Source organism: Rhinolophus ferrumequinum, chromosome 18 (assembly GCF_004115265.2).
Source record: "Rhinolophus ferrumequinum isolate MPI-CBG mRhiFer1 chromosome 18, mRhiFer1_v1.p, whole genome shotgun sequence".
NCBI lineage: Eukaryota > Metazoa > Chordata > Mammalia > Chiroptera > Rhinolophidae > Rhinolophus > Rhinolophus ferrumequinum.
Window position 1 is genome coordinate 57,878,439 of NC_046301.1, and position 27,983 is coordinate 57,906,421.

Genomic DNA, 27,983 nt, shown 5'->3' on the forward strand with positions numbered 1-27,983 from the left:
CACAAGAGCCCAAAGCCAGTTTTTCCTGGTGAGTTTACTTGGGGGCCCTCTCTCTGCTCAGAAACCCACCCCATCCAACCACCACCTTGCCTACTGGGATAGCCTCCCGCTGGCTTCTAGGTGCAGCGAAAAGCCCTCCCTTCCAGGAAGCCTTCGTAGCCCTAGAACCTTCTAGAACCCTCGAAAGCTTACAATTCATCCCCCCACAGCCTAAGAGCCTTTAATTTATCTCCTCCACCTGTTCTAATTCCTGCCCCCACCAGCTCAAAAAAAGGTTTTATTTGTCATTACCAATTTTACATATATATAAAAAGTGAGCAGCCCCACCCTCCCTTGCCCTCGGGGGCAGTCTCTGAAGCACCTTTGTCCCTTCTATTCTTAAATATGAAGCTGGATGGGTTTGAAGGCCCAGAGAGGGACCTGCCTTCCCCCACAGTCACACAGCAAGGGAGGCATTTGGATAGAGGAAGGGGAACTAGATGGGCAGGCAGCCCCGCACTGTCTCCTTGGAGTCCTGGGGAGCCCGGGCCTCAGCTGCGTGGGAGAACTGAAAGGAAAGGAGAGGGGAGTTGTCGGGCCTGTGTGGAGATGGTGCAGCAAGCAGGGAGGCGGGTCCCCAGCCCCAGCACCCCCAACGGCAGGCAGAGTCAAGCAGAGGTGACATGCTTCGCGGAGCCAGCCCAGCAGGTGCCCTGTGGCCCCCCAAGTCCTTCTGAGCCATCAGAGGCTGGTGTCTTGCTGGCAGCTGCTGTATGGGAGCAAGCGCCAGGCAGTTCTGGACAGTGGAGGTGTCTGTGGCGGACCCCAGCATTCAGATGAGCCGCTCCTCGGGTGGCAGCTTGAGGTTGGGGGGCGGTGGCGCACGGGCACCCACCTGCTCCTCACTGCTGGGCCGGTAGGTGCCTTCTGTTTGCCGCTTCTCCCGCAGTTTCCGCACCAGCAGCACCAGCCCCACAGCCAGGAGCAGGGCGGCCAAGAGGGAGAAGACCACAATGATGGCAGTGGTGGCCTCCGTAGACTGCCAGAGAGGGGACAGGTGTGACTTCCCTGAATCTGAGAATCCTAGCCACTCCCATCTTAGAAGTATCCAGGGTTCCTACTACCCCCACCACACACCTGCCACTTTTGGTGATCTGGTCCCTCCACCCTGATCCCTATCTAGCACGTCTGGAGCTCCCAGTACACCTACCACACCTGGGGTCCTCCTCACAAGCACCAGCCACATCTTGGCTCCTAGCTCCATCTCCCTCCTCCTCAGAGGGCTATGGGGCTCCTGACTCCCTAACACTCACCACCACTCCCCCCCTTCCTGTGGTTCTGGCTCTCCCTAGTCTGGGGCCCTGGGTCTCCCCAGCTGCCATGTTGGTATTCTGGTCTCTCCCACTTAGGGTGCTCCAGTGCCACCCCTCCCCCACCCTGACCTGTCACCTCCGGGGATCTGGGACCCCTTCACACACTACACGTGGACTCCTGAATAACATCCTGCTGCCCTCCTCCCACTTATACCCTCGACTCACCAGGGCCCCATTGGAGCTGGGGCCGGGGGTAACGGTGCTGTTCCCATATGCAGTGGGTGTCGATGCTGTGGGGAGGTGGGTAGAGAGGATAAATGAAGCCCCATCTATCTCTTCCATCTTGGCACATCTGCACCTTCCTTGAGCAACCCCCCCCACCCCCAGAACTTCACTCTTCTGGGTCTTCCATTCTCACAGAGACTGTCGCCTGGCATCAAGGGACCGGCTTAACTGTATTTGCTCCTCTGGCCACCCCCAGCCCAGCAGAGCCCAGCAGTGAGTAATCAGGCCACAGTAGTTTGCAGTTTGCACTGAGTTGGGGGCTCTGATAATGGACGGTGTCCAGAAGCCCAACCCTCCTTCCCCCTCCCCCACCTCCCTGGCCTTCCCTCCGCCTTTAAGGATCAGGGCAGATCTTGCTTTTCCTTGGAGTATCTGACTCATACCACCTCCCCCCCCACCCCCCAGGCTCTTGAAACTGGACGCGGACTGACTGTCTGGGTCCGCACCTATGGCCAGCATGGTGGTCAACCTGCGCTCAGAGCCCCAGGCAGGCCTTGTCTTGGCTCCCAGCCTGCCCCAAACACCTCAGCCATACTGACTCGGGTATGCAGGCAAGCTTCCTCTCCCCCCAGCTCAATTCTGCCCCAGTAAAGAACTCAGGAATGCTAGACCCACTCCGACTAACCAAGGAAGGACTCAAGAATTCTAAATCCCCAGCCCTGACCTTGCAGACTCCTGCCCCCAAGGCACTCCATGCCCGCTCCCCAGTTCTTGACCTCTCAGTATCCCAGGTCCCCAGAGCCCCCGCCGGTACCTACTTTCCCCCCAGGCCCGGCCCCAGCGGGCCTGCAGCAGCGGCAGGCCGAGCGCTAGGAGCAGCCCCAGGCTGGGGCTCGCCATGGGTCGGGCGACCGGCTGGTGGCACCAGGTACCGGGCTTCTCGCGCGTGCCGTTCCTACCGCATCTCGGGCCGGGGGTACCTGCGACCTGGCACCTGAGGGCTGGAGGAGAAAGGCCAGGGCGTGGGGGAGGAAGCTGGACCCAGGCGCAGGCCCAGGGGAGGGGCGACCCGCGGCAGGGCACCCCAGAGTCCCGCCCCGCCCCGGCGCCAGAGGTCAGAGATTAAAAATTAACTCGAGGAGGCACGTTCCTGGGCTCGGGAAACCGAAGGGGAAGAGGAAAGGGGTCAGCAGGCCAACCAGCGCGACCTGCCTCCCTACCTGGCCCGCGCGTCTTCGATCTCGCTCAGGTTCCCGGTTCAATTCCCTCGTTCGAACTCTCGGTGCGTCCCTCTGTCTCTCGGTCGGAATCCACCGGCTCCTCCCGCTCACGTGACCCGGAAAGTTTAGTCACTCACCTGGGAGAGGAGCGCACTTCCGGCTTGTGCACCTGAGCCTTGATGAAAGGGCGGGGCCAGGCGGGAGGCGGGGCCGCGCCCAGGGCGCACCTGTAACGGGAACCCAATCCTATAATGGGGAGGAGTAAAAAGGGGCGGAAGCGCGCAGGTGCAAAAGTAAATTTCCACCTGTATTACGGGGACATCTGTAGGATCGCACAGGTGTGGAGGCACACGGGTGATAGAGACACCCGGGTATCAGGCACTCCTGTCTGGGGCAGACTCAGATGGGGAGTCCCTAATGAAAAAATACCTGTGTGGTACATACCTGCATGGGAGCAAACCTGTAAAGAAGACATCTGCACGAATATGTAAGAAGCACACCTGTGGAAGACATCTGCATTGAATCACATCTATTTGGAGTATAGCCGAATGGAAGCTTACCTGTGTGGAAAACAGCTGTATAGAACACACTTGAGTTATAACAACCAGGTGACTGAGGCACTCTGGTGTAGGGTTTTGAAAACACATTTGCATCCATCACCTATGAAATGAACAAGACTTGTATGAGGAATTCCTGTGTGAAATGTATTGGCGATACCTGTATGAGACACATCTACATTTATAGTCCACCTGTATGGGACCCAGTTATAAGGAAACAGACCCATAAGAGTGTATACTTAACTGGAACACACCTGTGGAGTGAGGGGACGCTACATAATGCATTCCTGGGTAGATTTCTGTTGAGGAGCATGCCTGCGAGGTAAGGCAAGTAGTCTTGTATGAGGACCGTCTGCATAGAATTGAGCTCAAATGAGAAAGACTTGAGGCCATCTGTATGAACTACGTTTACATTGAAGCACATCTGGTGGCTGGGCAGCAGGAAAGCAGCTCATGTGCATAGAGGCCCACTCGTCAGGGAAGTATCTGAGAAAACACCTGTTTGGGGAATCTCCACGGGAAAACATCTGTATCCCCCATGCTGGAGGGCACCTGCAAATGAAAACATCTGTGAGGGGGTCCTCTATAAAGGCACGTTTGTCTGGCACACGTCTGTTTGAGCACACCTGTCTGGGCAGAAGCTGAGTGGGATCCAAATGTGCCCTCGGGACTGTCTGTATCTTTGGATAAAAGACGACGATAATAAGATGACCTCCCTCCTGGTGACTCCTGAGTGAGAGTGATGGTTAAGGAGAAATTAATCCCTTTTAGGGTACAGAGTGATGGGTAAGAATCCCAGGTCTCATGAAATTCCTGCTTTGCCCCTTCTGGGCACGTGGACTGGGGACAGCGCCTTAATCTCCTGCTTCCTCATCTGTGAAGCGGGAAAGCCAGTCCCACCTACCTGATAGGGTTCACGCGAGAGTCCAATGAAAGGCCTGGCATGTGCAACGCACTGAATCCTTAATAGCTATTGTTATTATTCGCCGTCTAGTGGTCTGGGCGCCCCTCCCCCTAATGGTGAATCGAGAAACTGCGCTCTAAACTAGTGGGAGGGACATTCGGCAGGTGCAACAAGCGCGACAAGCTGAGGCCCCGCCTCCTGCGCTTGGTTACCGGGTCCCTGTCCCCAGCCGCGCCTGTCACACTGAGACCCCCCCCCCCCCAGGCCGATCAAGAGAGAGCAGTCAGCCGGGCGTCTGGATGCGGCGTCAGCCCCTTTAAGATTGCCAGGCAAGCCCAGAGCTGCGGGGCCCAAGGCTGCCCAGGGTCAGCCGGAGGCCCCACCCAGGTGGGTGGGCGAGGCGGGACAGGCGGGCACCTCCCAGGCGGCTCTGGCCAATAGGAAACCGATTTTGCAACCGCGCTGCGGATTGATCTTCCGTTTCCTGGTCTAGGGGGGCCGAGAAAAGAGGCGCGCGGGCGGGACGTAGGGACCGAGGGAGAGCTGCGTCGTGCTCTTCAGTTTCTGTGGCAGAGGGGAAACTGTGAAATGACCTGGGGGGCAGATGGCGTTAGGTTGGTTGTTGAATATCTCCGGGAAAAACGAGAACTTTAGTTCCTGAAGATTAGTAGGGGAGGGAGGTCAAGTGGAAATGGATTAAGAAACCCAATCTCTAACATCTCCCTATTCGCCCCGTTGGGCAGAGGATAAACTGAGGCACGCAGAGGCGGAACACTGAAACCAGAACTGAGACCATTAATCTTTCTAGATCCTCATCCCAGAATGAACCTTGGTGCTGCCTAGGCTGTGCCATACCCGAACATCGCTGACGTCCCACCCCACACCCCAGCTCCGCCCCCAGTCCCCTTCCCTCAGAGGATCGGGGGAGGAGACGCAAGTCTGGCGCGGGCGGCAACGGCTAGCAGTCACCGCCTCCTGCAAGTGCCAGAGCTAGTCCGGCAGCGCCGAGGCTGCGGTGGCAGTAGCGGACCTGCGGGACCCCGGGGGGGAAGGGGGAGCCGCAAAGCCCCCGCTGAGGCCGCTGCTGCTGGGCCTCCCCTTCCCCCCGGACGGGCGCCATGCGGGGGGGTCCGGGCGAAGCGGAGCGGCGGCAGCGATGGGGTCGCCTCTTCGAGGAGCTGGACAGTAACAAGGATGGCCGCGTGGACGTGCACGAGTTGCGCCAGGGACTGGCCCGGCTGGGAGGGGGCGACCCAGACCGCGGCGCCCAACAGGTACCCACGCCGGGACCCCAGCTTGGCGAGCCGCGCTCGGGCCCTGCCTGCGCCCGGTAACCCGAGTCCCTGAATGGAGTGCCGGGAGCCGTCAGGAACTGCCTGTGGCTGGACTCCAGCAACTGTACCCAGCCTAGGCGGCTCTGTCCCCTTTCCCCTGCCCACCCGTGTCTGAGCCTAACAGGTTCTTTCATGACAGGGCCACAGAGGTCCCCGGGCCTGCAGTTCGACTGCGGTCCTCACCCTCCTCATGCCCCCCTCCCCCAACCCGGGGTAGGGGATGTCTGCCTGAGAATGGAGTCTGGTCCTATCCTGCCCACTGCCCTGGACACACCCTCCTCAGAACTCTTTGCACAGCCCAAGACATACCCCTGCTTTCACCTCCCGAAGACACACCCTTCTCCCCCTTCTCTGGGCACCCCACTGCCCTTCCAGCCAGCTGCCCCAGCCTCTGTGTTTACATTCCTGTCCTTTCCTGGGCTTGGCTCAATGCCCCAGGCTGCCCCAGCCAGGGACCCAATCCTGTCTGAGGCCATCCTCAGCTGGGGATGAACCTATCAAAGCAGGAACTTGCCCCTCCCCCATACACAGATATCCCCCACACCTGTAGCCCCAGAGGCCACTGGAGTGTCTCCACAGCATCCTGACACCTCCAGTCCAATGTCCCACTTTCCAGGTGGGAAAACCGAGACCCCATGACTGCTCAGCTTGGATCTATCATTGCCTCAGGTTGCCCAGACTTGTCTCTAAAGGGAGCTCCTGAAACTGCCATGGAACAGGTTTTTATAAGAGACAGCTGGGAAGACAGGCTTTCAGAGACAAGAGCCAACGCTACCTCCCACTTACCAGCTCTGTAACCTTGAACAGGTTACTTGACCTTGGAAAGCCTCAGTTTGCTCTCCAGGAAAACTGGACAATCACTGTCCACCTCACCGCCCTACTGTGCCCTTGGACATCTTGTTGAGAAGCGAGCTGATGGAGGGAGGGGGTGACTTCCCCTGTCCTCTGTGCTCTGGGGCCCTGGGTTCCTGGGGCATAAGCTTGTTGTGCCTCCTCCAGATGGGGAGCAGCCTCCTGGAGCTCCCTCTGTCACTTTCCCTTTGCCAGGGCCTCTCCCCGGAGGGTGGTGCTGACCCAGATGGCGGGCTGGACCTGGAAGAGTTTACCCAATACTTGCGGGAGCGGGAACAGCGCCTGCTGCTTCTGTTCCACAGTCTGGACCGGAATCAGGACGGTAAGGCCCGAGGATAGGGCTGTGGGGGCCCAGGAGACGCCAGTGGGGTTAGAACTGACGATGCCAGGAGGAGTGAGGCTGCTTCTCCCTGATGACTCACAGACTATTTTGGGAACTCTCATCACCCCCAGCTAGGTGGTTCGGGGCCCAGCCAGCCCATCCTACTTCCTTTCCGTTTTGGCATGGGACCCTTAGATTTTTCGAAGGGACAAAGATTCCCCTCTATTGCTCTTGGATTCCCTATGGGACAGAAACCCCCGCTCCCCGTAACATCTTCTAGGTCTCCGATATCACCTCTTGATCCCCTATGGCATAGGGGACCCCATAATTACCCCTGCATTTACACTTTCATTCATTCACGAAACAGAGGACCCCCCAACATTTCCCAGTCTCACTTCTCTGATCACAGTCAGGGCCCACCCCCAAGACTGCTGCAAACCTCCCCGTGGGTTCCTGGACTCCCTGGTCTTCCTAGACCACTCCCATTCTAAGCTGTCCTGCTCCTTGGTCCCAGGGTCCCCCACACACACACCATTCCCTGTCTCGGGTCCCCTTTCAGGTCACATTGATGTCTCTGAGATCCAGCAGAGTTTCCGAGCTCTGGGCATTTCTATCTCCCTGGAGCAGGCGGAGAAAATTCTACACAGGTGAGGAGTTGGGGTCTGGAATCTCAAGTAACTCTGGTCCTTGGGACCCTTCAGCCACCTCGAGCCTCTGGGTCCCAGACCCAGTCTCATGTGGATGGAACTGAGAAGTGGAGCTTTGGAGTCAGGTCCATTTTGGGCCAGTCATTTCACCTCTCTGAGCCTCAGTTTCCCCCACTGTAAAACGGTGAACTCTGGGTGCAGAGGAGTGTGGTCTACTTCTAAATATGATCAGAACCTCACTCCAACCCACCCCCAGCCTCAGGAACTGATTTTGTCCCACCCCCAGCATGGACCGTGATGGCACCATGACCATCGACTGGCAGGAATGGCGTGATCACTTCCTGTTGCATTCTCTGGAGAATGTGGAAGACGTACTCTATTTCTGGAAGCATTCCACGGTGAGGTGGGAGTGGCTTTCCTAGCCTGGTAGCGAGGTCCTCTTCCCCCTGCCCTGGGGGCCTAGATCTGGTCTCCCCAGGGCATGGAGGGGCTGGTCAGGATGCTCTAGAAGGAGAAGCCACTGAGAGCACTCAAGGGATGAGACCCTGCTCCTTTTTTCCTCCATTTGAAGCCCCGGGAGGGATCTGCTGGGCTCCTTATATGGGATGTCCCTGGTAGGATCTTGTGTGGTCCTGGAAGGATCTTTTGGGATCCTTATGTAGGAGACCCTTGAGTGGGATCCTTCATAGGGATCTGATTGGCTCTAGAGGGATCTTTATGTGGTAAATCCTTCAACGGGATTTGGTAGAGGTCCCCAGGGAGGGATGTTAGGATCTTATGTGAGGGACAAATGGCTTGGATATTTTGGTGGGATCGGTAGGGATCCAAGAGGGATCTCCTGGGCTCTCCAAGCAAGATTCACTGGTGGACTGTCTGGGTGTCCTGGGATTCATGGAGACACCCCCATTTAGAGCTGAGTTACATCTCTCTGCCCCCACCGTGGCATGACACTCCAGTCCCTGCATCCGCAGGTCCTGGACATTGGCGAGTGCCTGACTGTCCCTGATGAGTTCTCGGAGAAGGAGAAGCTGACCGGCATGTGGTGGAAGCAGCTGGTGGCCGGTGCGGTGGCGGGCGCTGTGTCGAGGACAGGCACAGCCCCCCTGGACCGCCTAAAGGTCTTCATGCAGGTGAGGGGCCCTGGAGAGACCCACGCCCTCCCCCAGACCTGGGCCCCTGGAGGGCACCCCAAAGTCACCTTGTCTCCCCGCCCAGGTCCACGCCTCCAAGACCAACAGGCTGAACATCCTGGGGGGCCTACAGAGCATGATCCGAGAAGGGGGTGTGCGCTCCCTGTGGCGTGGCAATGGGATCAATGTGCTCAAGATTGCACCTGAGTCAGCTATCAAATTCATGGCTTATGAGCAGGTGGGGCAGGTGTGGGGCGGTGTGGACTAGGATTTGCAGGATTGGCTTGGGGGTGAGGAATGTCTGCAGGAGTGTGCATCTGCTGTCCTGCATGATGCCCAGAGCAAAAGGACAGTAGAGAGGAGGTCCAAGTGCGTGGAAGGCTCCAAACCTGAGGTCCTGCCCACCACTCTGTGTCCCATCCTCAGATCAAGCGGGCCATCCGGGGGCAGCAGGAAACACTGCATGTGCAGGAGCGATTTGTGGCTGGATCCTTGGCTGGTGCCACAGCCCAGACCATCATTTACCCAATGGAGGTGAGAAGGAGGGACCCCGGCAGAGGCTCCATTGCAGAATGGGAAGCCTGCAATGACCGTTTCAGTCCACGGTGTGATAAGCATTGGGGTTATAACTTTGCCTCTCCCTGATTCAGACTGTAGCTTATTACAGCAATACTGTTTCATGTGTAGTCTGACTGTGTATCACAATTGGAGATGTCACTTCTGGGGACAGTGGTGTTGGTTATAACTGTTTAGACAGCCATTGGGGGGGCCAGCTGTTTATGGATATGCCTCTTCTAAGGATGCTGATTTCCAGGATGCTTGTTCCCAGGGGAATCATTTCTAGGTGAAACTGTTTTCAGAGAAATCACTGCAGGTTGTGTAGTGCATTAGTTAGGATTCTGAGTGATGGAAAACTCAAATCACGTAAGTGAAGTCTGGGGGTGAGCAGTTCAGGGCTGGTATGTGCCTTCAAAGTGATAGAGACCAAGGTCCCTTCCTACTATCCTGTTGTCCTACCACCTCAGCATGTAGCAGCCACCTCGTGGACCAAAATGGCTGCTTGTGCTCTGGTCATCACATCTACATTCCAGCCAAGAAGGAAAAATAGACGAAGGAAAGAACACCTCCTTGCCTTTAAGTATGCTTTTTGAAAATCATGCACACCACTTCTCCTTCTGTTTCATTGGCTAGGACTTAATCACATGGCTCCGAGACACCTAGGGAAGCTGAGAAATGCACTCTTTATTTCTAGAGCTGTATACTTGCCAAAAATTACAGTTTCTATTATTAAGGGAGAAGGGACCAAGATATTGGGAGGCAGTAGTGGCTGCCACATGCAACTCTGAGGGGCATAACCATTTCTAAGTATAGAAATTAGGGACAGCAGAACATTCTGGATAGAGAAAGTGTTTTTTATTTTTTGTTTTCAAATTCAGTTATTCTCAGGGCATCTCCTTCCAGGAGTAGCTATTTCTAGGTGTCTTCCTTCCTGGATGTAGTGATTCTGGAGTCAGCTTTCGAGGGATAACCGGGTTCTCTCCAGGTGCTGAAGACGCGATTGACGCTTCGCCGGACGGGCCAGTACAAAGGGCTGTTGGACTGCGCATGGCAGATCCTGGAGCGAGAAGGGCCCCGCGCCTTCTACCGTGGCTACCTGCCCAACGTTCTGGGCATCATCCCCTACGCCGGCATCGACCTGGCCGTCTATGAGGTCTGTGGGCAGCCTGTCCTCTCTCCTCTCTTCTCTCTGGGGTCTGCTGACAGGCCACGCCCTTCCTGTGGGGCTGACTCAGTTGTCCTTCATGGCGAGGGGAGATAATCCTGGGCTGGAGAAGCACCATGGGCCTAGGGACCCTGGAGAACCCCTTCAGATATTAGGGATCCCCACTCTTCCACTTACCACTGCAGTTTGGCCTCCCTGGGTCTCAGGACACAGGAAGTCAGGGCCCACTCCAGCTCACAGAATCGTGACAGCAGGTGAAGATGAGCTTCAAAGATGCCCCTTTTGCACCACAGCGTGTATCACACCCGGCCTATATCTCCAGGCCAATGTCTTCTTCAGAGCCTGCCCATTTCAGCAGCTGTGTCACCATGAAAACCACACCCTGTGACCAGCATCTTGGGGCCTTTATCAGAAAAGGGAAGAACAGGGATTATGACTGTTTCTCTTCTAGGAACTTCGGCCATTACGTTTACCTACTCCTGCTGGGGTCACCAGTTTGTCCCAGTTAGCACAGCCCCCAGTGTCAGCAGGCATCCCCCGGAATTTTTGTATCTAGGACAGAGCCAGCTTTATGGGCAGACGACCTGTGCACTTGCCAAGGGCCCTGCACTCAGAAGGACCCCTCACTTGGTTTAAAGCCCTGCTAATTCCTAATAATCATTGAATGAGGGACTGCACATATTTTTATTTTGCACTGGGCCCCACAAATTACATAACTGGTCCTGATCTAAGATCCTCCACACCTGCCATCCATACCTGCCCTCCCAGCATCTAGTATCTAGCAGCCAACTAAGACATGAGAGCCGGCCATCATTCATTCATTCATTCATTCATTCATCCAATTGCTTAAGCATCCGTATGTACTGGGCGCTGGGCTGATTGCTGCGGATATAGCATTAAATGAGAGCAATACAGTCCTTGCCCCCTGGGATTCACATCAATGATCAAGGAAGCCAGTCAACCAGTAAATAAGTACTTTCAGATCCTGCTAAGTTCTCAGAAGGTAATAAAACAGGATATGTAATCGAAAGTAATAGTGGACGGGAGAGTGGATCTAGGAATGACTCTGAGAAGTGACCTTGGAGCAGCCATAAGTTAAACATATATTGGGAAGGAGTGTGAACGTGACAGAGGGTACGGTGAATGCCAAGGTCCAGAAGCAGGAAAGAATTTGGCCTATTGGTGGAGTGGAAGTCTTGAGTGGCTGGAGGGAACTGAAAAGTCAGCAAGGACTCAATGAGAAAGAGTTTGGATTTATTCCTAGTGCAACAGGAAGCCATTGAGGGTCATGAGCAGAAGTAAGACATGGATGAAACTTATTTCATCCATTCTTTACCAGAAAAGAGAGTTTGGAGGTCAAAGTAGTTTGAGAAACCCTTTGCCCTCTTATGTGAGGTGTGATCAAAGAATACGGTGAATGTTTCAATTAAAAAAAAATTTATTACAGTAAAAGACACATTGCCATTAATTCCCTCACTTTGAACACACTGATCAGATCATTCCTGCCACTTTCTGAAATAGTTCTGGAAGTCCTCTTTCGTGAGTGTCTTCAGTTGTGCTGTCATGGCTGCCTCAATGTCGTGAATCATTTTGACTTTGGGGAAGAGCCAGAAGTTGCACTGTTCCAGATTCGGTGAATAAGGTGGATGAGGACACACTGTAATGTTTTTATTTGACAGAAATTGCTGTACCAGAAGAGATGTGTGACACGGAGCATTGTCATCATGATGATTTATGGCGCACTTTAAAACACACCTTCTCTCAACTGTAGCTCACACCTAACTGACTGCACCTAACAAGTTGAAACTTGTCACTCACTGTTACTAAGGTTCGACGTTCTGCTTCTCGTAATGAAGATCCCTGCTTTTTCATTGGATGGCACTCAGCAGCAGCATTTACCGTATTTTTTTTTTTATTATCACAATGGAAAGGTTCCGTGTCACACATCGCTTCTGGTACAGCAATTTCTGTCCAATAAAAACATTACAAAAACAAACAAACAAACAAACAAACAAACATTACAGTGTGTCCATCTTGACCTTATTCACTGGATCTGGCACCCTGCAACTTCTGGCTCTTCCCTAAAGTCAAAATGATTCAGGACATTGAGGCAGCCACAACAGCACAACTAAAGACACTCAAGAAAGAAGACTTACAGAACTGCTTCAGAAAATGGCAAGAACAGTGGGATAAGTATGTTTGAAGCTAGGGGGAGTATTTTGAGGGGATTAATGGCAATGTGTCTTTTACCGTAACACCTACAATTTTTTTTAATTTAAGCATGCACTGTATTGTTTGATCACACCTCATAGTTTCAAAATCGATGTTAGTCCATTAAAGACTCTGAGAAGTCCTGCAGAAAAGTAAGAACTTTTTTTTAGCCCAGTGTTGGCCCCACTTATCCAGGCATCAGAACCTGTTTTTCAACAGAACAGTTTAAAAAAACACTTAAAACAGCTGTTTGGCAAATATTGCTCCAGACTCAAGAGAAGGCTATTTAACATCGTGAAGGCAATAATGGTAAAACACTTGCTTCTCCTTTGCCCATTCCATGCCCAGGCCAGATATCACTAATCCATCACAGCACTGAAGTCTGAAATGGGTCTAACTGGGCTAAAATCAAGGTGTTGGCAGGGCTGCGGTCCTTCTGAAGGCTCCAGGGGCAAATCTGTTTCCTTACCGTATCCAGTTTCTAATGACCGCCTGCATTCCTTGGCCTGCGGGCCCTTCCTCTGTCTTCAAAGCCAACAGCCTAGCATCTTCCAACTCACCTCTCTCTCTCTTTCTTTCTCTTCCTCTCCCTCTCCCTCTTCCTCTCACCTCTGCTGCCATCATCACATCTTCTTCTTTGACTCTTATAAGGAGCCTCGTGATGACATTCAACCAACCTAGGATACTCTAGGATCATCTCTCCTCTCCAGGTCCTTAATGTAATCCTATCTGTAAAGTCCCTTTTGCGACATAAGGTTCCCTATTCACAGGTTCCAGGGATTAGAGCATGGACATTGGTGGGGGGGGGGGACATCATTATCACGTATCATAGAGAGCTGAGGTGGGGACTGAGTGAGAGGGTGCAGGTAAAATGTTTATGTGGCACCTAGTGGTAAAGACTGCTCAGCTAGTACCAGCCATCATGGGATACAGAGCCAGCCAGGGTCCTGGTGTCAGCCACCTCCAACCCACCCCATTCCCCTCTTCCCCCCTGCCAGACCCTGAAGAACCGATGGCTCCAGCAATATAGCCACGACTCGGCAGACCCAGGCATCCTCGTGCTCCTGGCCTGCGGCACCATCTCCAGCACCTGTGGCCAGATAGCCAGTTACCCCCTGGCCCTGGTCCGGACCCGTATGCAGGTCCAAGGTGAGGCCTGGGTGGGAGGATGGGGCAGGGAAGGTCTCACAACTTGGGTCCCACCTCCCCTTCCCCAGCTCCTCCTCCTGGGTTGGTAGAATCCCAGGCTGGAATCCTCCTGGATTTGGATGGCCTTGACTTATCCCAACCGTTCTCTGGGACTCAGTGTACCCATTTGTGACACTGGAATGAGAGCCCTTAACCCTGACTAGGAGAACAGATGCAGCGAGTGATGGAAGAGCGCCCTAGCCATCTTAGCCCGGAGGCCGCTTGGTAGACTTTAGCATTTCTGGGCTGGTAACTTGGTATCTAATTTGTAAGGCTGGGTTATAGTGAGGGAAAGGCAAGGAACCAGGTTAAGGAGGAGCGGGGCCAGGCTGGTTTTGTTTTATTGTGTGTCTCTTTTTTTTTCTTTGACGAGTTCTTTCCCAGCCTCCCATCTACTATCCCTGAATCTATTTTGGGAATTTCCTCTGGAATTTTAGCATTTGTATTCTGTAAATTTCTCTGGAGGGTTATCAGTACATAAGACAGATATGGTCCCCCACCCTTAAAGAGCTCACAGACTGGAGAGGAAGAAAGATGCTGAATAAATCTTTCCACAATTGAACATGGATTTAGGGCTGAATAAAGGGGAGAAGGAGCCCGTTAGACTGGGGTGCCCAGGAGGGCTTCCCTGAAGATCTGGCTTTGGAATGGAGGTTGCAAGCATGACAGGGACGAGTAAGAGCTAGCTGGGAGCAGAGAGTGGGACTCCAGTTTCAGGAAGAGGACACTTCTGTGCCCTTCCCCACCACACACACACACACACCCCTGCTCTGTTTTGAATCGTTCCCCAAACTTGGGTCATCCAGATTGAAGTGAAAAGGTGGACAGCCCACTCCAAGGCCAGTAGAAGTCCTGACTCTGAGGAGTGGTAGGTCCTACTGTTAGTCTAACCCTCCTCTCTCCTGCTACAATGGCCACCTGGCCCAGCCCTGGGAAGTAGGAGGGGGAAGGGAGACGGGGACCTTTGCCTGACCTGGCCCCCCGCCCCCTCCCAGCCTCCATCGAGGGCACCCCCCAGCTCTCCATGCTGGGTCTGCTCCGTCACATCTTGTCCCAGGAGGGCGTGCTGGGCCTCTACCGGGGCATCGCCCCCAACTTCATGAAGGTTATCCCGGCTGTGAGCATCTCCTATGTGGTCTACGAGAACATGAAGCAGGCCCTGGGGGTGACGTCCAGGTGAGGGACCCAGAGCCACCCCCACTAAGATCCCTCACCTCAGTCATGACGTCCCCCATACCTCAGCCACTGGAGACTGGTGGCCCAGCCAATGGATCCCAGGGACACACCCACACTCAAACCACTGGATCCCCATACTTCATTCACTGGGTCCTACATCCCACGTCAAGCTATCGGATCTCATGTTTCCCTGTCCCACGCAAACACTAGGACCTGGACCTCAATGTCTTCACCACTGGATCTCCCACAACCCAGCTAACCAACCCTGAAACCCCAACCACAGGAGCACATATCGCCATATCTAAGCACTCAGACCCCAGCTCCCTCAGGCACCAGGTTTAGTGTCCTCATACCACACTGGATCTCAGATCTCCAACTCCACTCGTGGTTCCCAGACCCCATGCTTTAAGCCCTGGATCTCCAAGCTTGGCCACTGGATTCTTGGTATCAAGAAACCTCAGCCACCACATCCTGACAGTGCACTGCCCCGATCCTGGGGCCCCCACACTGGATCCCAGATCCCCTCGCCCCAGCCACTGGATTCCTGAATTCCTTTACCTCCACCCTGAGTCCCAAATCCCTCTGCTTCGAGTACTGGACCCCTACATTTCTACTACTACACCCTCAACCCTCAACCCACCGGTCTCAGATCCCAAGCCTCAACCTGCTGGAACCTGACTCGTAAAACCACAATCACAAGAGCCCAGCGGCAGAGCGAGTGGGTCCTGGCAACTGCAGCTATTGGATCCCCAATCCCTTCACCGCAGGCCCTGGATACTGAAACCTCACTCATAGGAAATGGACTCTGGCCCTTCCAGGCACTGGATTCCAATCCCTTAGCCCCTGGTTTCTGACCCCAATCCTCCCAGGCACTGGCTCCTGAACACTCAGATACCATGTCTAGATCCCAATAGGCTGATCGCAGCATCCTGGATCTCACGTGTCCCCCATCCCAGACACACACCAGCGCCCAGAGACCTCCTCCACCATGACATGAACCCCCGTAGTGTAGGGAGCCTGTGGGAACCCCAGGTCCTGGCCTCCTGAAAACCCATGAGACTTGTCCAGTTTCCTGAAATGGCTCGCACTGACACTGGGTCCACCCCCCCTTCCTTGCATGGCCACACCCTTGGGTCCTATGGGCACACTGCTCCCTCCAATGATCCCCCCCAACCCTCTGCAGTGTCTTCCACTCCCAAACTTGTCGGCTGATAACCCTCAGAGCCTGGGTACCTCTGGAAGAGCCAGCTGCTCTTTCCTGGAGACTGGCAAGGAGGTAATCTGAGGTAGGGGACACATTAAAGGGACCTCCCCCCAACCCCAGCACTGCCAGCCTCTTCTCAGTCTTCAAAGGTGGAAGCCAGGGGCAAATGAACACAGACCACCTTCCCTAAACCCAAGCATCCAATTACGCAAAATGGACCAAATCCCCAGAACTCATTCCAGGTCTATTTTTCTATGGAGAGGAGCAGACATCTTCCAAACCCCCACTCTCACAACTAACCCAAACCCCCAAGACCCCCTCATACATTCTGCACTTTATAGTTGGATCCTGAGCTTAGGATAACTGGGGGACTCCTCACAAGTATTTGGGGAACCCATTAAAGGACTGCAGAAGAGGAACTGGGATGTTTGTAGGGGGTGGAGGACCCCCCCCCCGCAAGGCTTCCACCTCCTCCCACCTACACCATACCCCACCTCCCTGCCTGTGTGTGTTATTTCAAAGGAAAAGAACAAAAGGAATACATTTTCTAAGCTCTTTTCATTGTGGTTTTTACTGAAAGGGGATGGGTAGCTGTGGGACTCCTTCAAACTACCCATGGGGAAGGGACATGGGCCACCTTCCGTCACTCACAGTTGAGGAGACCAAGAAATGACTCCCTCTTTGAGCCTCAGTTTTTCACATCTGTAAAGTGGGGGCAGGGAGCAGTCCATATTCAAGAGCTCTTCTAATTTTCCTGTATTGTTTCTAATTGAACAAGTGTATTCATTTCCTGGTGCTGTCATAATAAGTTACCACAAATGGGGCTTAAAGCAACAAATTTTAGATTGATATTATTTTTATTGTGGCAAAATACACATGGCATAAAATGTACCATCTTAACCATTTTAAGTGTACAGCTCAGTGGCATTAAGTGCATTCAAATTGTTGTACAACATTCCCCACTATCTCCAGAACTTTCTCATCTTCCCAAATTGACACTCTGTCCCCATTAAACACTCATTCCCCTCCCCTCCCCCAGCCCCTGGCCCCACCATCTACTTCCTGTCTCTATGAATCTGACTCCTCTGGGGACCTCCTGTGAGTGGCATCACAGTGTTTGTCCTTGTGTGTCTGGCTTCTCTCACTGAGCATCATGTCCTCAAAGTCCATCCACATCGTAGCAAGTGTCAGAATGTTCTTCCTTTTTAAGGTTGAGTAATCTTTCATTGTCTGGATGGACCACTGTGTTTATTCATTCGTCCATCAGTGGATACTTGGGTTGTTCCCACCTTTTGGCTATCATGAATAAAAAACAACAGAGGTGTATTTTCTCACAGTTTTGGAGGGCAGAAGTCTGAAATCAAAGCGTCAGCACAATCGTGCTCCCTCTGAAGGCTCCAGGAGAGGGTCCTTTCTGCCTCTTCCAGCTTCTGGTGGCTGCCAGCCATCCTTGGTACTCTTTGGCTTGTAGACACATCACTCCGATTTCTGCCTGTGTTTATATGTCCAAACATGTTCCTGTGTGGACCATGATGGTCACTCTTCAAGATATCCCCTAGTGACTTCTGCCTTTTAGTATTCACATTCTTATGTAATCCCTTTTCTCAAGGGGATTATAAGGTGGGTCTGTATGACCAAGAGAATACAGCAGAAGTGATGGTACATTACTGACAAGATTAGGTTATAAGAGACACTGCAGATACCATGTTTTGTGTTTTAAGCTGCTGTGGTGTATGTGGGGGATAATTTGTTATGCAGCAATAACTAACTGATACATATACACATCCATAGATATGATTTTTCACACAAATAAGGGATCAAGCTTTGTTAACTATTTTGTATTTTTACTTCATTTGAATTTTGTCATTAGCATCAATTCCCAGGAGGGGTTTGCTGAGTCAAAGGATATGGCTATCTCAGAGTCGTGCCACCAGGAAAATTGTATGTACCGTGTTTCCCTGAAAATAAGACCTAGCCAGACCATCAGCTCTAATTCGTATTTTGGAGCGAAAATTAGTATAAGACCCGGTCTTATTTTACTATATAATATAATATAATATAATATAATATAATATAATATAATATAATATAATATAATGTAATATAATATAATATAATAATACAATACCGGGTCTTAAATTAATTTTTGCTCCAAAAGACACATTAGAGCTGATTGTCTGGCTAGGTCTTATTTTTGGGGGAAACACGGTAATATACACAACTACCAACAAGGAATTAGCATTACCAATTTCACTGCCGCTACACTGGCATCAAGCATTAGCATTTTAATTTTATTTAATTGGACCAACTGACGTCCATTTTCTTGTCTGCATTCTTATACCCCATGACATTATGCCTAGCATTTAGGAGGTCCTGCTAACTGACATGTAGTGTGACACCAGACAGGCTGCTTTTCTCTTTCTAAGCCTCAGTTTCCTCACCTAAAAAATAAAGGATGGAGAGGCTCCCTTAGCCGGGGAAGTGGGGGGCTGTGCCCACCTCTATGAACCCCGTGGGTTCTCCTGTTGGTCCCCACTCGACTGCGCCTGCCTTGAGTTGTCCCCACCCTGTGGGGAATCTTACTCGTCATTGGCTGACCAGCCATCTTTTTGGGGCCAAACAGGGAGACATAAGGTGCAAGCAAAAAATAAAAATAAAAAACTAAAAATAAATAAAGGATGTTTCCACTGATATCTTTCAAAGGAAAACAGCTTGCATTTATTGAGCAAGTACTATGTACCTTGGCTCTATGCTAAGCCCTTTAATGTATTGTCTCATTCATTTACTCATCATATATTTATTGAACAATTACTTTGGGCCAGATCCAATTCTGGACACGGGATACGGAAGTGACTAAAGATACATTGACCCTACGTTCCAGTCGGGAGAGACAAACAATACATAACGTAATTGAGTGAATGCATAGTAGTGTAGAAAGCAATGGTGCTATGGAGAAAAATAAAGGAGGGAAGGGGGATAAGGAATACCACAGGGTGGAGTTTCAATGTTAAAACAGGGTTGTCAGGGAAGGCCTTGAGAAAATGACATCTGAATACAGATTTAAAGATGGTGAAGGAGGGATGCATGGGGATGTGTAGGGAAACTGTATCCCAGGCAGAGGGAACAGCCAGTGCAAAGGTCCTGGGGCAGGACTGGGCCTGCCATTTTGGAGGAACAGGGAGGAGGCCTATGTGGCTGGAGCAGAGTGAGCGAGGGGAAGAAAGGGATGAGGTGAGGGCAGGGAAGGGATGGGGGCAGGTCGTGCAGGGCCTTGTGGGCAACAGGGAGGACTTGAGCTTAACCCCGAGGGAGGTAGGAGCCCTGGAGGGCTGTGGGCAGAGGAGGGGCGGGACCCGACTCAGATGCTCACAGGTGTCTTCTGATGGCTACAATGGGGAGGACAGACTGGGAGGAAGCAATTCAGGAGCAGTGACAGGTGTGACTAGGATGGAGGTGACTGCACTGGTCCAGGTGAGCAATGATGGGGCTGGACCAGGGTGGTGGCCCTGAACATGGTAAGAAGCAGCCAGATTCTGGATATATGAGGTCTGGCAATTAAGTTAACAAATTCATCCTAGAAAAAGTGCTACAGACCTCATTGCTGACTATCACTATGGTCACCTTCTAAGTACTCCCCTTGGGAAGCTATGCACCTATGCCAGTGCCTAGTCCACCCTTCAAAGCAATTTTGGAACTCTTTTTCTGGAATGGCCATCAGAGCTATTGTCGTATTATCCTTGATGTCCTGAATGTCATCAAAATGTCTTCCTTTCAATATTTCCTTTATCTTTGGGTAAAGAAAGAAGTCATTGAGGGCCAGATCAGGTGAGTAGGGAGGGTGTTCCAATATGGTTATTTGTTTACTGGCTAAAAACTCCCTCACAGACAGTGCCATGTGAGCTGGTGCATTGTCACGATGCAAGAGCCATGAACTATTGGCGAAAAGTTCAGGTCGTTTTCGTCTAACATTTTTTTTTTTTAAGGGGAACAGGATTTTATTGGGGAAGAGTGTGTACTTCCGGGACTTTTCCAAGTCAAGTTGTTGTCCTTTCAGTCTTTAGTTGTGGAGGGCGCAGCTCAGCTCCAGGTCCAGTTGCCGTTGTTAGTTGCAGGGGGCGCAGGCCCACCATCCCTTGTGGGAGTCGAACCATCAACCTTGTGGTTGAGAGCACAGGCTCCAACCAACTGAACCATCTGGCCACCTGGGAGCTGAGCGACAGCTCATTGACTTCATTCTACTTGCAAAGGGCGCAGCTCGCTGGCCCATGTGGGAATCGAACTGGCAGTCCTGTTGCCCAGAGCCCGAGCTCTAACCAACTGAGCCACCCATCCACCCCCTCATCTAACTTTTCAGCACTTCCAAATAGTAAACTTGGTTAATTGTTTGTCCAGTTGGTACAAATTCATAAAGAATAATCCCTCTGATATCAAAAAAGTTTAGCAACATTATTTTGACTCTTGATTTGGACTGATCTAACTTTTTTTGGTCGTGGAGAATTGGTTGACTTCCATTGTGCACTTTGACACTTTGTTTCGGGGTCGTATTGGTACACCCATGTTTCATCACCAGTGATGACATGGCCCAAAAGGTCTTGGCAAACTTCGACTCTGCTTTGCTTTTGTTCATCGTTGAGCTCCTTTGGGACCATTTTTGCTCACACCTTTCTCATGCCAAGATTTTCAGTTAAGATTTTCCTAACTGTTTTTCTATCGATGTTTACTTGGTCTGCTATGCTTCTCACAGTCAGCTGATGATTTTGACACACAATTCGACGAATTTTCACAGTGTTTTTGTCAGTTCTGCTCATTACTGGCCTCCCTGACCTCTTTTCGTCAATGACGCGTTCTCTCCCCTCAGAAAAACGTTTAATCCATTTGTGCACTGCAGTTTTCTTTATGGTATTACCCCCATAAACTTGGACTAACATGTCCCCAATTTCATTTCCACTCTTGCCAAATTTAACAAGAAATTTAATGTTTTTGTTCGTTACTCTAATTCAAGCTCAGACATTCTCGCGATGGCACACAAAAATATGCAACAATAATAATGAATGCCACTCAGCAAGACACCGCCACATGTCGACACAAACACAGCTGTGAGGCACTAATATACCCAGGTTATGAAACCTTACCAAGCTGTTTGTACAGTGCTGCCAATGTAAGTGCAAATCTTGGCAAGTTTGCGAACTTAATTGTCAGACCTCGTTTTTTGAAGGTTAAACCCACAGGATTTGATGACAGAGTGTGGACATGAGAGAAAGGGAGGAATCAGGGATGACATCAAGGTTTTTGATCCAAAGAACTTGGAGAATGGAGGTGCCCTCAATGAACTATTGTTGGATCCTATTGACAGCACTATGTGGTAGAGCTTTGCATTACTTCCAATGTCCAGATGGGGAAACTGAAGCTTAAAGAAGTAAAGCGGGTACCCCACCATCACACACAGCAAGAAGTGCCTGAGATAAGATTCCAACCCAGGTCTTTCTGACTCCACACTTATGCCTGTCTTCTTTGGGAACCAATTGTGTCTCTTTCCCCCAACGCTCCAGAACCTTTCCATTCTCACTTCCGTCTCTTATTGCCATGACAATGAAACACAGTGTATTAGTTTCCTATGGCTGCTGTAACAAATGACCCGAAAACTGGTTGCTTAAAACAATACAGATGTTTTATTCTAAAGGGCAGAATCCTGATGTGGGTCTCACTGGACTAAAATCAAGCTGTCAGCAGAGCTGGCTCCTTCTGGAGGCTTCGGGGGAGAATCTGTTTCCTGGCCTTTTCCACCTTCTAAAGGCTGCCTGCATGCTGTGGGTGGTGGCCCCTTCCTCCACCCGCGAAGCCAGAAATGGCCTTAAAGTTTTTCTTACATCATCTCACTCCAATGCCAACTGTTCTGGCTCCCTCTTCCCTGTCTAAAGATTCATGAGATTACATTGGGCCCATTCGGTTAATCCAGAATAATCTCTCCATGTCCTCATCAGCTGGTTAGTAACCTAAATTCCACCCGCAAACTTAATCCCCCCTTTCTCATATAACACCTTCACAGGTTTAGAGGAATTAGGATGTGGAGATTTTAGGGGGAGGCCCTCACTCTGCCCATCATGTCCAGCTAGGTCACAAGGGCCTCTGTGACCTCGTCATCCACTGGGACTCAAATTTGCAAGGTGCCCCTCCCACATGGTTGCTGGTAGGCAAACCTCTCATCAGGCATTTGAACCTCAGTGTGCTGACTCTCTAGTTGCCATGGGAGTCAAACCTGAGGAAGCTCAGAAGCCTTGTTCAAGGGTCCAGACCCTGTTTAAGAGGGTCAAGGCCTTCTTCGCCAAAGCTCCACCCCCATCCCCACCCCCACCACCCCCACCCGTCTCTCAGAACCTGGGCTGTATACATGTGTTTGGGCATGTGCATGAAAATGACCTGCAGCACCTCTCATCACAGCAGGTAAGTTGGGAACTACAGGTCATGCAGTATCTCTAGCCAGGACTGCAGGAGGAGAAAGCCATAGCCCCTCTGCATGGCCCACTCCTCTCCTAGAATTTCATCTTGAAGCAGTGAAGACCAGGGTAGACCTTGCACCAGGAGGGGACTCTGGAGATGTGTCTGGGGAAGCCGCTCCAGCCTGGCTGAGCATGGGCAAGAGCTGGGTCTGCCCTGCAGGTGCTTGACACTGGAGAGCAGCTGATGGTCCCCATGGATGTTCTGGAAGAGGGAAACGAGGGAGCCTGGTGGAAGTTCCTGCTCTCGGGAGCCATGGCTGGGGCAGTGTCTCGCACTGGCACAGCCCCTCTGGACCGTGCCAAGGTGTATATGCAGGTGTGTGTGGGGGGGAGGGGCACAGTGCTGGGGCCACTGGTGTGCAGATGGATAGAAGTGGAGCAGATCGAGTTCAGGATGGGAGTGGTGGGTTTGATTGGAAACAGGTAGGAGGGTGGGGTTGGGACCTTGGCTGAATGGAGACGGAGTGGGGGTTTGAGTTGGAGATGACGATGGAGCTGACATGGGTGGGGCATGGAGAAGAGTGGGGGAAGGAGTTGAAAGAATGGTACCAGGGACCGGGTTGGGTGGGGATCAAGGAATTGGGCCTAGGGGTCTTTGGATGGCTTTGAAGACAAAGTAGGACTGGAGAGGAGAGGAAGATGAGGGAGAGATAGGAATGTGGCTTCGTGTTGGGTTTAGGTCTGCGTTGGGCTAGGTAATTCTAGTACTAGCCAGGGAAGGAGCTGGAGAAGGAATGGGGATTAGAGGGGTTGGGGTTGGGTGGCTGGGGGCAGGATGGGCTTGAGCTCCAGGATGGGACAGAGATGGAGGAAGGGTGGAGGGCTCTCACAGGGCCAGAGGCCTCCCTACCCCCAGGTCTACTCCTCCAAGTCGAACTTCATGAACCTGCTGGGGGGGCTACGGAGCATGGTCCAAGAGGGGGGCTTCCGCTCCCTATGGCGAGGCAATGGTATCAATGTACTCAAGATCGCCCCTGAGTATGCCATCAAGTTCTCCGTCTTCGAACAGGTAAGGAATGGTCTGCTTTCCCCAGTCCCACCCTCAAGCCCTCATCTCTTCCATAACCCCTTTCCCGCCACCAAAAAAAAAAAAGCCCAGATCATTCTCCAAGACACACGTTCACCCTCCAGGTCTCAGACCTCTCCCCTTGGATGGGTTTAAGGTAGGAAGATGGTTATTCTCTCATGCTCCTCTTCCTGTCCTAGTGTAAGAATTACTTCTGTGGAGCGCATGGGTCCCCACCCTTTCAAGAACGTCTCATTGCTGGCTCCCTGGCTGTGGCCACCTCCCAGACGCTCATCAACCCCATGGAGGTAAGATAATACCTCACAGAAGATGAAACAAGATGAAAATTCGTTGTGGGCTGGGCTTCTACCGCTTCCTTCTCCCCCTTCTCCCTCCTCCTTCATGTAAAATATATATCAAACTTTTATTTCAGATGGTTATCCAGCCACCTCAACACTATTTACTGAGTGGGTGCCATTCTTTCTTCCCCAGTGATCCAAGAAGCCACCTTTGTAATTTAGAAAATTCCTGTATATATTTGGGTTTATATCTGGCCTTTCTCCTCTTGTCTCTCTGGTGTCTGTTCTTGTGCTACTATCTTTTATTTTATTTTTCTAAAGAATAGACTATTTTGTAGAGCATTTCTAGGTTCACAGAAAATTTGGGCAGAAAGTACAGAAAGTTCTCATATAATTCTCCCCACATATACAAAGTGTCCACTGTTATTCACATCTTGCATTGGGTCGGATATTTGCTACAATTGACAAGCCAATATGGATGCATTGTCATTAACTGAAGCCCACAGTTGACATTAAGTAGGGTTGTACGTTCCATAGGTTTTAACAAGCGTGTAATGATGTGTGCCCACCATTGCAGTGTCATACAGAATAGTTCCACTGCCCTAAAAAGCCATTCTACCTATTCACCCTCCCTCCTTCCCCTTGAATCCCTGGCAAGCACTGATCGTTTTACTGTCTATATAATTCGGCCTCTGTCTTTAATTTTTGAGGCTTGGTATTATGTTTTATCATTCTCCATCCCTCTCTCCTTTACCAGTTTTCCAGGCTATTATCCTCTGTTGCTTTTTCCATATAAACTTTAGAAGCAACTTGTCTAGTTCAGAAGACAAATTCACCTATGGGTATTTGTTTTTCACTGGGATGGTGTTCATTTCATAAATAAGTTAGAAACAATTGCCATCCATATGATGCTGAATCCATGTATCCAGGAACATATTCATTCGCTCAAGTCTCCTTTTATGTTCTTTAATGGTCTTGTAAAGTTTTCTTCATATAATTCTTGCCCTGGTCTGGTTAAGTTTCTTCCAAAGTGTATTTGTTTTCATCAGCTGCATAACAAATCACCACAAACTCAAGTAGCTTAAAATGATGGGTTTTTATCTCATTGTCTGTGGGTCATGTCTGGGCACTGGCTACTCGGGTTGTCTGCTCAGGGTTTCATCAGGCAGAAATCAAGGTGTCAGCTGGACTACCAACGAATCCACCTGAGGCTTGGGTCATCTGCCAAGCTTCCTGGTCATTGGCAGGATTCAGCTGTTTATGGTTGTAGGACTGGTGGCCTCAGTTTCTAGAGGCCATCCACTGTTCCTGCCACACGGTCCTCTCCACAACAGTATGTTTGTTTCAGCCCAACTGGAGATTGTCTCTGATGTTTCCAATCTCATTACTTCTGTCTCCAGCGATAGACCTCTTCTAAACGGCCCTCCTGATTAGGTCAGGCCCACCCAGGACAATTTCGCTTAGGGAAAATCAACTGCTTAGGGGGCCTCTATTACATCTGCAAAATCCTGTCGACTTTGTCATTATCATGTAACCTGATCAGGGGAGTGACATCCCATCATGTTCACAGGTCTAGCCCATGCTCAGGGTGGGGGGGGCGGGCACTATACAGCGTATGCCTATCAGAGGGGCAGGAATCTTGGGGACCACCTTAGAATCTTGCCTACCACACTGGCTGTTCTGTCTTTTGCACAATTGTAGAGTTGCCAATATTTTTATAGAGGCATTTCGATAAAAATTCTGATTTCTGGCTCTTTCAGAAAACTGGCATATCTGGCCACCTGGGGCTTACACTGTCAGGGTGCTACATTTGGCTCATATGTTAGGTGGAAGCTTCCGCAGACCCCACTCGGCTCACGTCACTTGGCCTCTTGGCCTCTGTCAGCACTTGAGCTTGTGAACCCTGGGTTGAGAGCACACACAGGCCAAGGGATGGCACACAGGGGGTTCTGGGCTTGACACCAGCTCTGAACATTCCTGAGTAGTTTCCTCATTTGTCGATGGGGACAGTGAGCGCTCCTGAGGGTCGTTGAGAGGATTAAATCTAATGAGCTGCCTCACTCCTCACCCTCCCCAGGTGCTAAAGACACGGCTGACCCTGCGCCGGACGGGCCAGTACAAGGGGCTGGTGGACTGTGCCAGGCAGATCCTGGAGCGGGAGGGCACCCGCGCCCTCTACCGTGGCTACCTGCCCAATATGCTTGGCATCATCCCTTACGCCTGCACCGACCTGGCCGTCTATGAGGTGTGGGTCTTGCAGAGGGAGTGGCAGGAGTGGTGGGAACCTAGGCCCCAGTGAACTTCCTCCTGTCCCCTTTTCTCTTGCAGATGCTCAGGTGCTTCTGGCTGAAGTCAGGCAAGGACATGGAGGACCCGAGTGGCCTGGTCAGTCTGTCGTCTGTGACGCTGTCCACGACCTGTGGCCAGATGGCCAGTTACCCTCTGACTTTGGTGCGCACCAGGATGCAGGCTCAAGGTCAGCCTGGCCCTAGAGGCCACTGTGTATGCCCCTTCCCCCTTCACACCCCCTCTCTGACCTTTCTCATATCCCCAAACTCTCCGCATCTGATTCTGCCCTCTTGTGCTGACCTTGAACTCACCACGACTTATATTCACCCCCAAATCTGATCCCAGCCCTCAAATGAACACTGCAAATTACTAAAATGAACATCTATCTTCCAAATGACTCCCCACCAAATGTGATCCAGGCCCCCATACTGGCCTCAAGACATCCCAAATGACCTCCCAACTTCTCCAAATCAAACCCAACCCTCAGTTGGCTCCAAAAATCGAAATGGCCCCTAAATTCACCAAATCTGACCCTTAGATACCCAAAACTGGTATATTTCCCCCACAACCCTGGAAATTCCCCAAATGTCACTCCCTCGAATGGACTCTCAGCCCCTAAACAAATTTTCAAACATCCAAACGGGTCCTTAGCCAACCACCTTGATCTTGAAAATGTCCCCAAACTACTCAACACACTCCCCAAAATCTCTAATAGAGCTTAGAAATTCTCTCCCAAATAAGCTTGAATGTTTTCTAAGATGTTCCCGAAAACAAACCCTGAAAATTCCTGGCAGAATTGATTTCCTTACTCTCCCCAAACTGACCAATTTCCTCTAAAAGTCTTCCAAACTCCTTTCCAACCAACCCCCCAGACCCCGCGCCTGGTTTCACCCCACTACCTCCCAACATTCCAGCCCTCCAGGAGGCTGGGTCATCTCTGACTGAAGCCCTGAGCTTGCCCTTGTCCCCACAGACACCGTGGAGTGTTCGAACCCCACCATGTGCGGAGTCTTCCAGGGGATCCTGGCCCAGCAGGGCTGGAGGGGGCTATACCGAGGCATGACCCCCACCTTACTGAAGGTGTTGCCGGCTGGAGGCATCAGCCACATGGTATATGAAGCCATGAAGAAGACCCTGGGAATATAGGCAGTGAGCTAAGCGATACACTTGGGCAGAAATGGACAAGGAGCCCCCCAGGCTCTGGTCCCAGGGCAGTTTTTGTCAGTACTAGCAGGCTGGGGGCCTGGATCAGAAGATGCCTGGGGCCCCCTCCCCAGGATGCAGCCTGGGACAAGTTTGGACTCCTAGTGGTCTGTCCTGGCTCCAGGGTGAAATGGTGAATGTGGAATAAACCTGGAATAAAGAGATGATTTCTGCTACTTGGGTTCAGGAGGGGAAATGGAGACCTGGATACTTGGGTCCAAGGAGGAGCTGTATATCTGGGCTCCTGGAGAGGGGCTGGGTACCTTGGGCCCTCGGTCCTGAATGGGAAGCCTTGATGATGCCAGGATCTAGGAGAGAGGTTGAGGACCTAGTATCCGGGCTTGAAGTTCAGATTCTACAGCCTTAAGTGAAGCAGGTGTGGGGTATGGAATTAAGGTTTGGGATCCCTCAGTCCTGGGAGGGAGCCAACGGCCTAAGACCCTTGAGTTCAGGAGGGGAGCTGGTTCCATGAATCCTGGAAGAGAAGATCCCTGGGTGGAGAGAAGAGAGGGGATACAGGGGATCCCTGGGTTTCCGCTTGCTCTCGGATCACTTCACCCCGGCAAGCACCCGAACTCCAAGGCCTCAAGCAGGCCACGTGCATGGCCTACCCAGCCAGGCTCCAGGGGCGCTAACCCTGACGTCAGGCCTGAATTCCGGAGGTCGGTAGCCACTGCCTACGTCGGCTGCCACTCACTCCCCGC

The 27,983-nt window shown here is 51.7% G+C and overlaps 3 protein-coding genes across 6 annotated transcripts; 2 read left to right on the forward strand and 1 right to left on the reverse strand.

Moving 5' to 3' along the window:
* Positions 1 to 16: 16 nt before the first annotated feature.
* On the reverse strand, positions 17 to 4,432 carry CRB3 (crumbs cell polarity complex component 3). Of its 2 annotated transcripts, XM_033133812.1 has the most exons (9): positions 4,199 to 4,432; positions 3,707 to 3,846; positions 3,549 to 3,609; positions 3,298 to 3,397; positions 2,738 to 3,151; positions 2,336 to 2,518; positions 1,518 to 1,582; positions 875 to 1,018; positions 17 to 547 (listed from the first exon to the last, which is right to left on the reverse strand). In XM_033133812.1, the coding sequence occupies exons 6-9, from the start codon at positions 2,415 to 2,417 to the stop codon at positions 476 to 478; spliced, it is 363 nt and encodes a 120-aa protein (XP_032989703.1). In that variant the 5' UTR covers positions 2,418 to 2,518; positions 2,738 to 3,151; positions 3,298 to 3,397; positions 3,549 to 3,609; positions 3,707 to 3,846; positions 4,199 to 4,432; the 3' UTR covers positions 17 to 475. The 2 variants fall into 2 exon arrangements, with proteins under 2 accessions (XP_032989703.1, XP_032989702.1); XM_033133811.1 differs by having other exon boundaries at positions 2,738 to 3,397.
* Positions 4,433 to 5,142: 710 nt separating this feature from the next.
* On the forward strand, positions 5,143 to 16,542 carry SLC25A23 (solute carrier family 25 member 23). Of its 2 annotated transcripts, XM_033133806.1 has the most exons (11): positions 5,145 to 5,472; positions 6,580 to 6,706; positions 7,266 to 7,353; positions 7,640 to 7,751; positions 8,325 to 8,483; positions 8,569 to 8,721; positions 8,910 to 9,017; positions 10,027 to 10,194; positions 13,416 to 13,566; positions 14,601 to 14,781; positions 15,431 to 16,542. In XM_033133806.1, the coding sequence occupies exons 1-11, from the start codon at positions 5,317 to 5,319 to the stop codon at positions 15,633 to 15,635; spliced, it is 1,608 nt and encodes a 535-aa protein (XP_032989697.1). In that variant the 5' UTR covers positions 5,145 to 5,316; the 3' UTR covers positions 15,636 to 16,542. The 2 variants fall into 2 exon arrangements, with proteins under 2 accessions (XP_032989698.1, XP_032989697.1); XM_033133807.1 differs by lacking the exon at positions 8,569 to 8,721 and having other exon boundaries at positions 5,143 to 5,472.
* Positions 16,543 to 22,648: 6,106 nt separating this feature from the next.
* Positions 22,649 to 27,441, forward strand: SLC25A41 (solute carrier family 25 member 41). 2 transcript variants are annotated; one of them, XM_033133809.1, is made up of 6 exons: positions 22,649 to 22,798; positions 23,339 to 23,491; positions 23,689 to 23,796; positions 25,865 to 26,032; positions 26,116 to 26,263; positions 27,050 to 27,441. In XM_033133809.1, the coding sequence occupies exons 1-6, from the start codon at positions 22,667 to 22,669 to the stop codon at positions 27,220 to 27,222; spliced, it is 882 nt and encodes a 293-aa protein (XP_032989700.1). In that variant the 5' UTR covers positions 22,649 to 22,666; the 3' UTR covers positions 27,223 to 27,441. The 2 variants fall into 2 exon arrangements, with proteins under 2 accessions (XP_032989700.1, XP_032989701.1); XM_033133810.1 differs by lacking the exon at positions 25,865 to 26,032 and having other exon boundaries at positions 22,651 to 22,798.
* The last annotated feature ends 542 nt before the right edge of the window (positions 27,442 to 27,983 follow it).

Bases quoted from the DNA above. Each gene is read 5' to 3' on its own strand.
- CRB3 (XM_033133812.1), bottom strand. From the start codon at position 2,417: ATGGCGAGCCCCAGCCTGGGGCTGCTCCTAGCGCTCGGCCTGCCGCTG. The intron at 1,583-2,335 runs GTAGGTACCGGC...ACCTCCCCACAG, and splicing joins GGGCCGGGCCTGGGGGGAAA to CATCGACACCCACTGCATAT. The intron at 548-874 runs GTGGGTGCCCGT...CTTTCCTTTCAG, and splicing joins GGCCCAGCAGTGAGGAGCAG to TTCTCCCACGCAGCTGAGGC.
- SLC25A23 (XM_033133806.1), top strand. From the start codon at position 5,317: ATGCGGGGGGGTCCGGGCGAAGCGGAGCGGCGGCAGCGATGGGGTCGC. The intron at 10,195-13,415 runs GTCTGTGGGCAG...CCCCCCTGCCAG, and splicing joins TCGACCTGGCCGTCTATGAG to ACCCTGAAGAACCGATGGCT. The intron at 14,782-15,430 runs GTGAGGGACCCA...CACCGGTCTCAG, and splicing joins GCCCTGGGGGTGACGTCCAG to ATCCCAAGCCTCAACCTGCT.
- SLC25A41 (XM_033133809.1), top strand. From the start codon at position 22,667: ATGGTCCCCATGGATGTTCTGGAAGAGGGAAACGAGGGAGCCTGGTGG. The intron at 23,492-23,688 runs GTAAGGAATGGT...TTCCTGTCCTAG, and splicing joins AGTTCTCCGTCTTCGAACAG to TGTAAGAATTACTTCTGTGG. The intron at 23,797-25,864 runs GTAAGATAATAC...CACCCTCCCCAG, and splicing joins CGCTCATCAACCCCATGGAG to GTGCTAAAGACACGGCTGAC.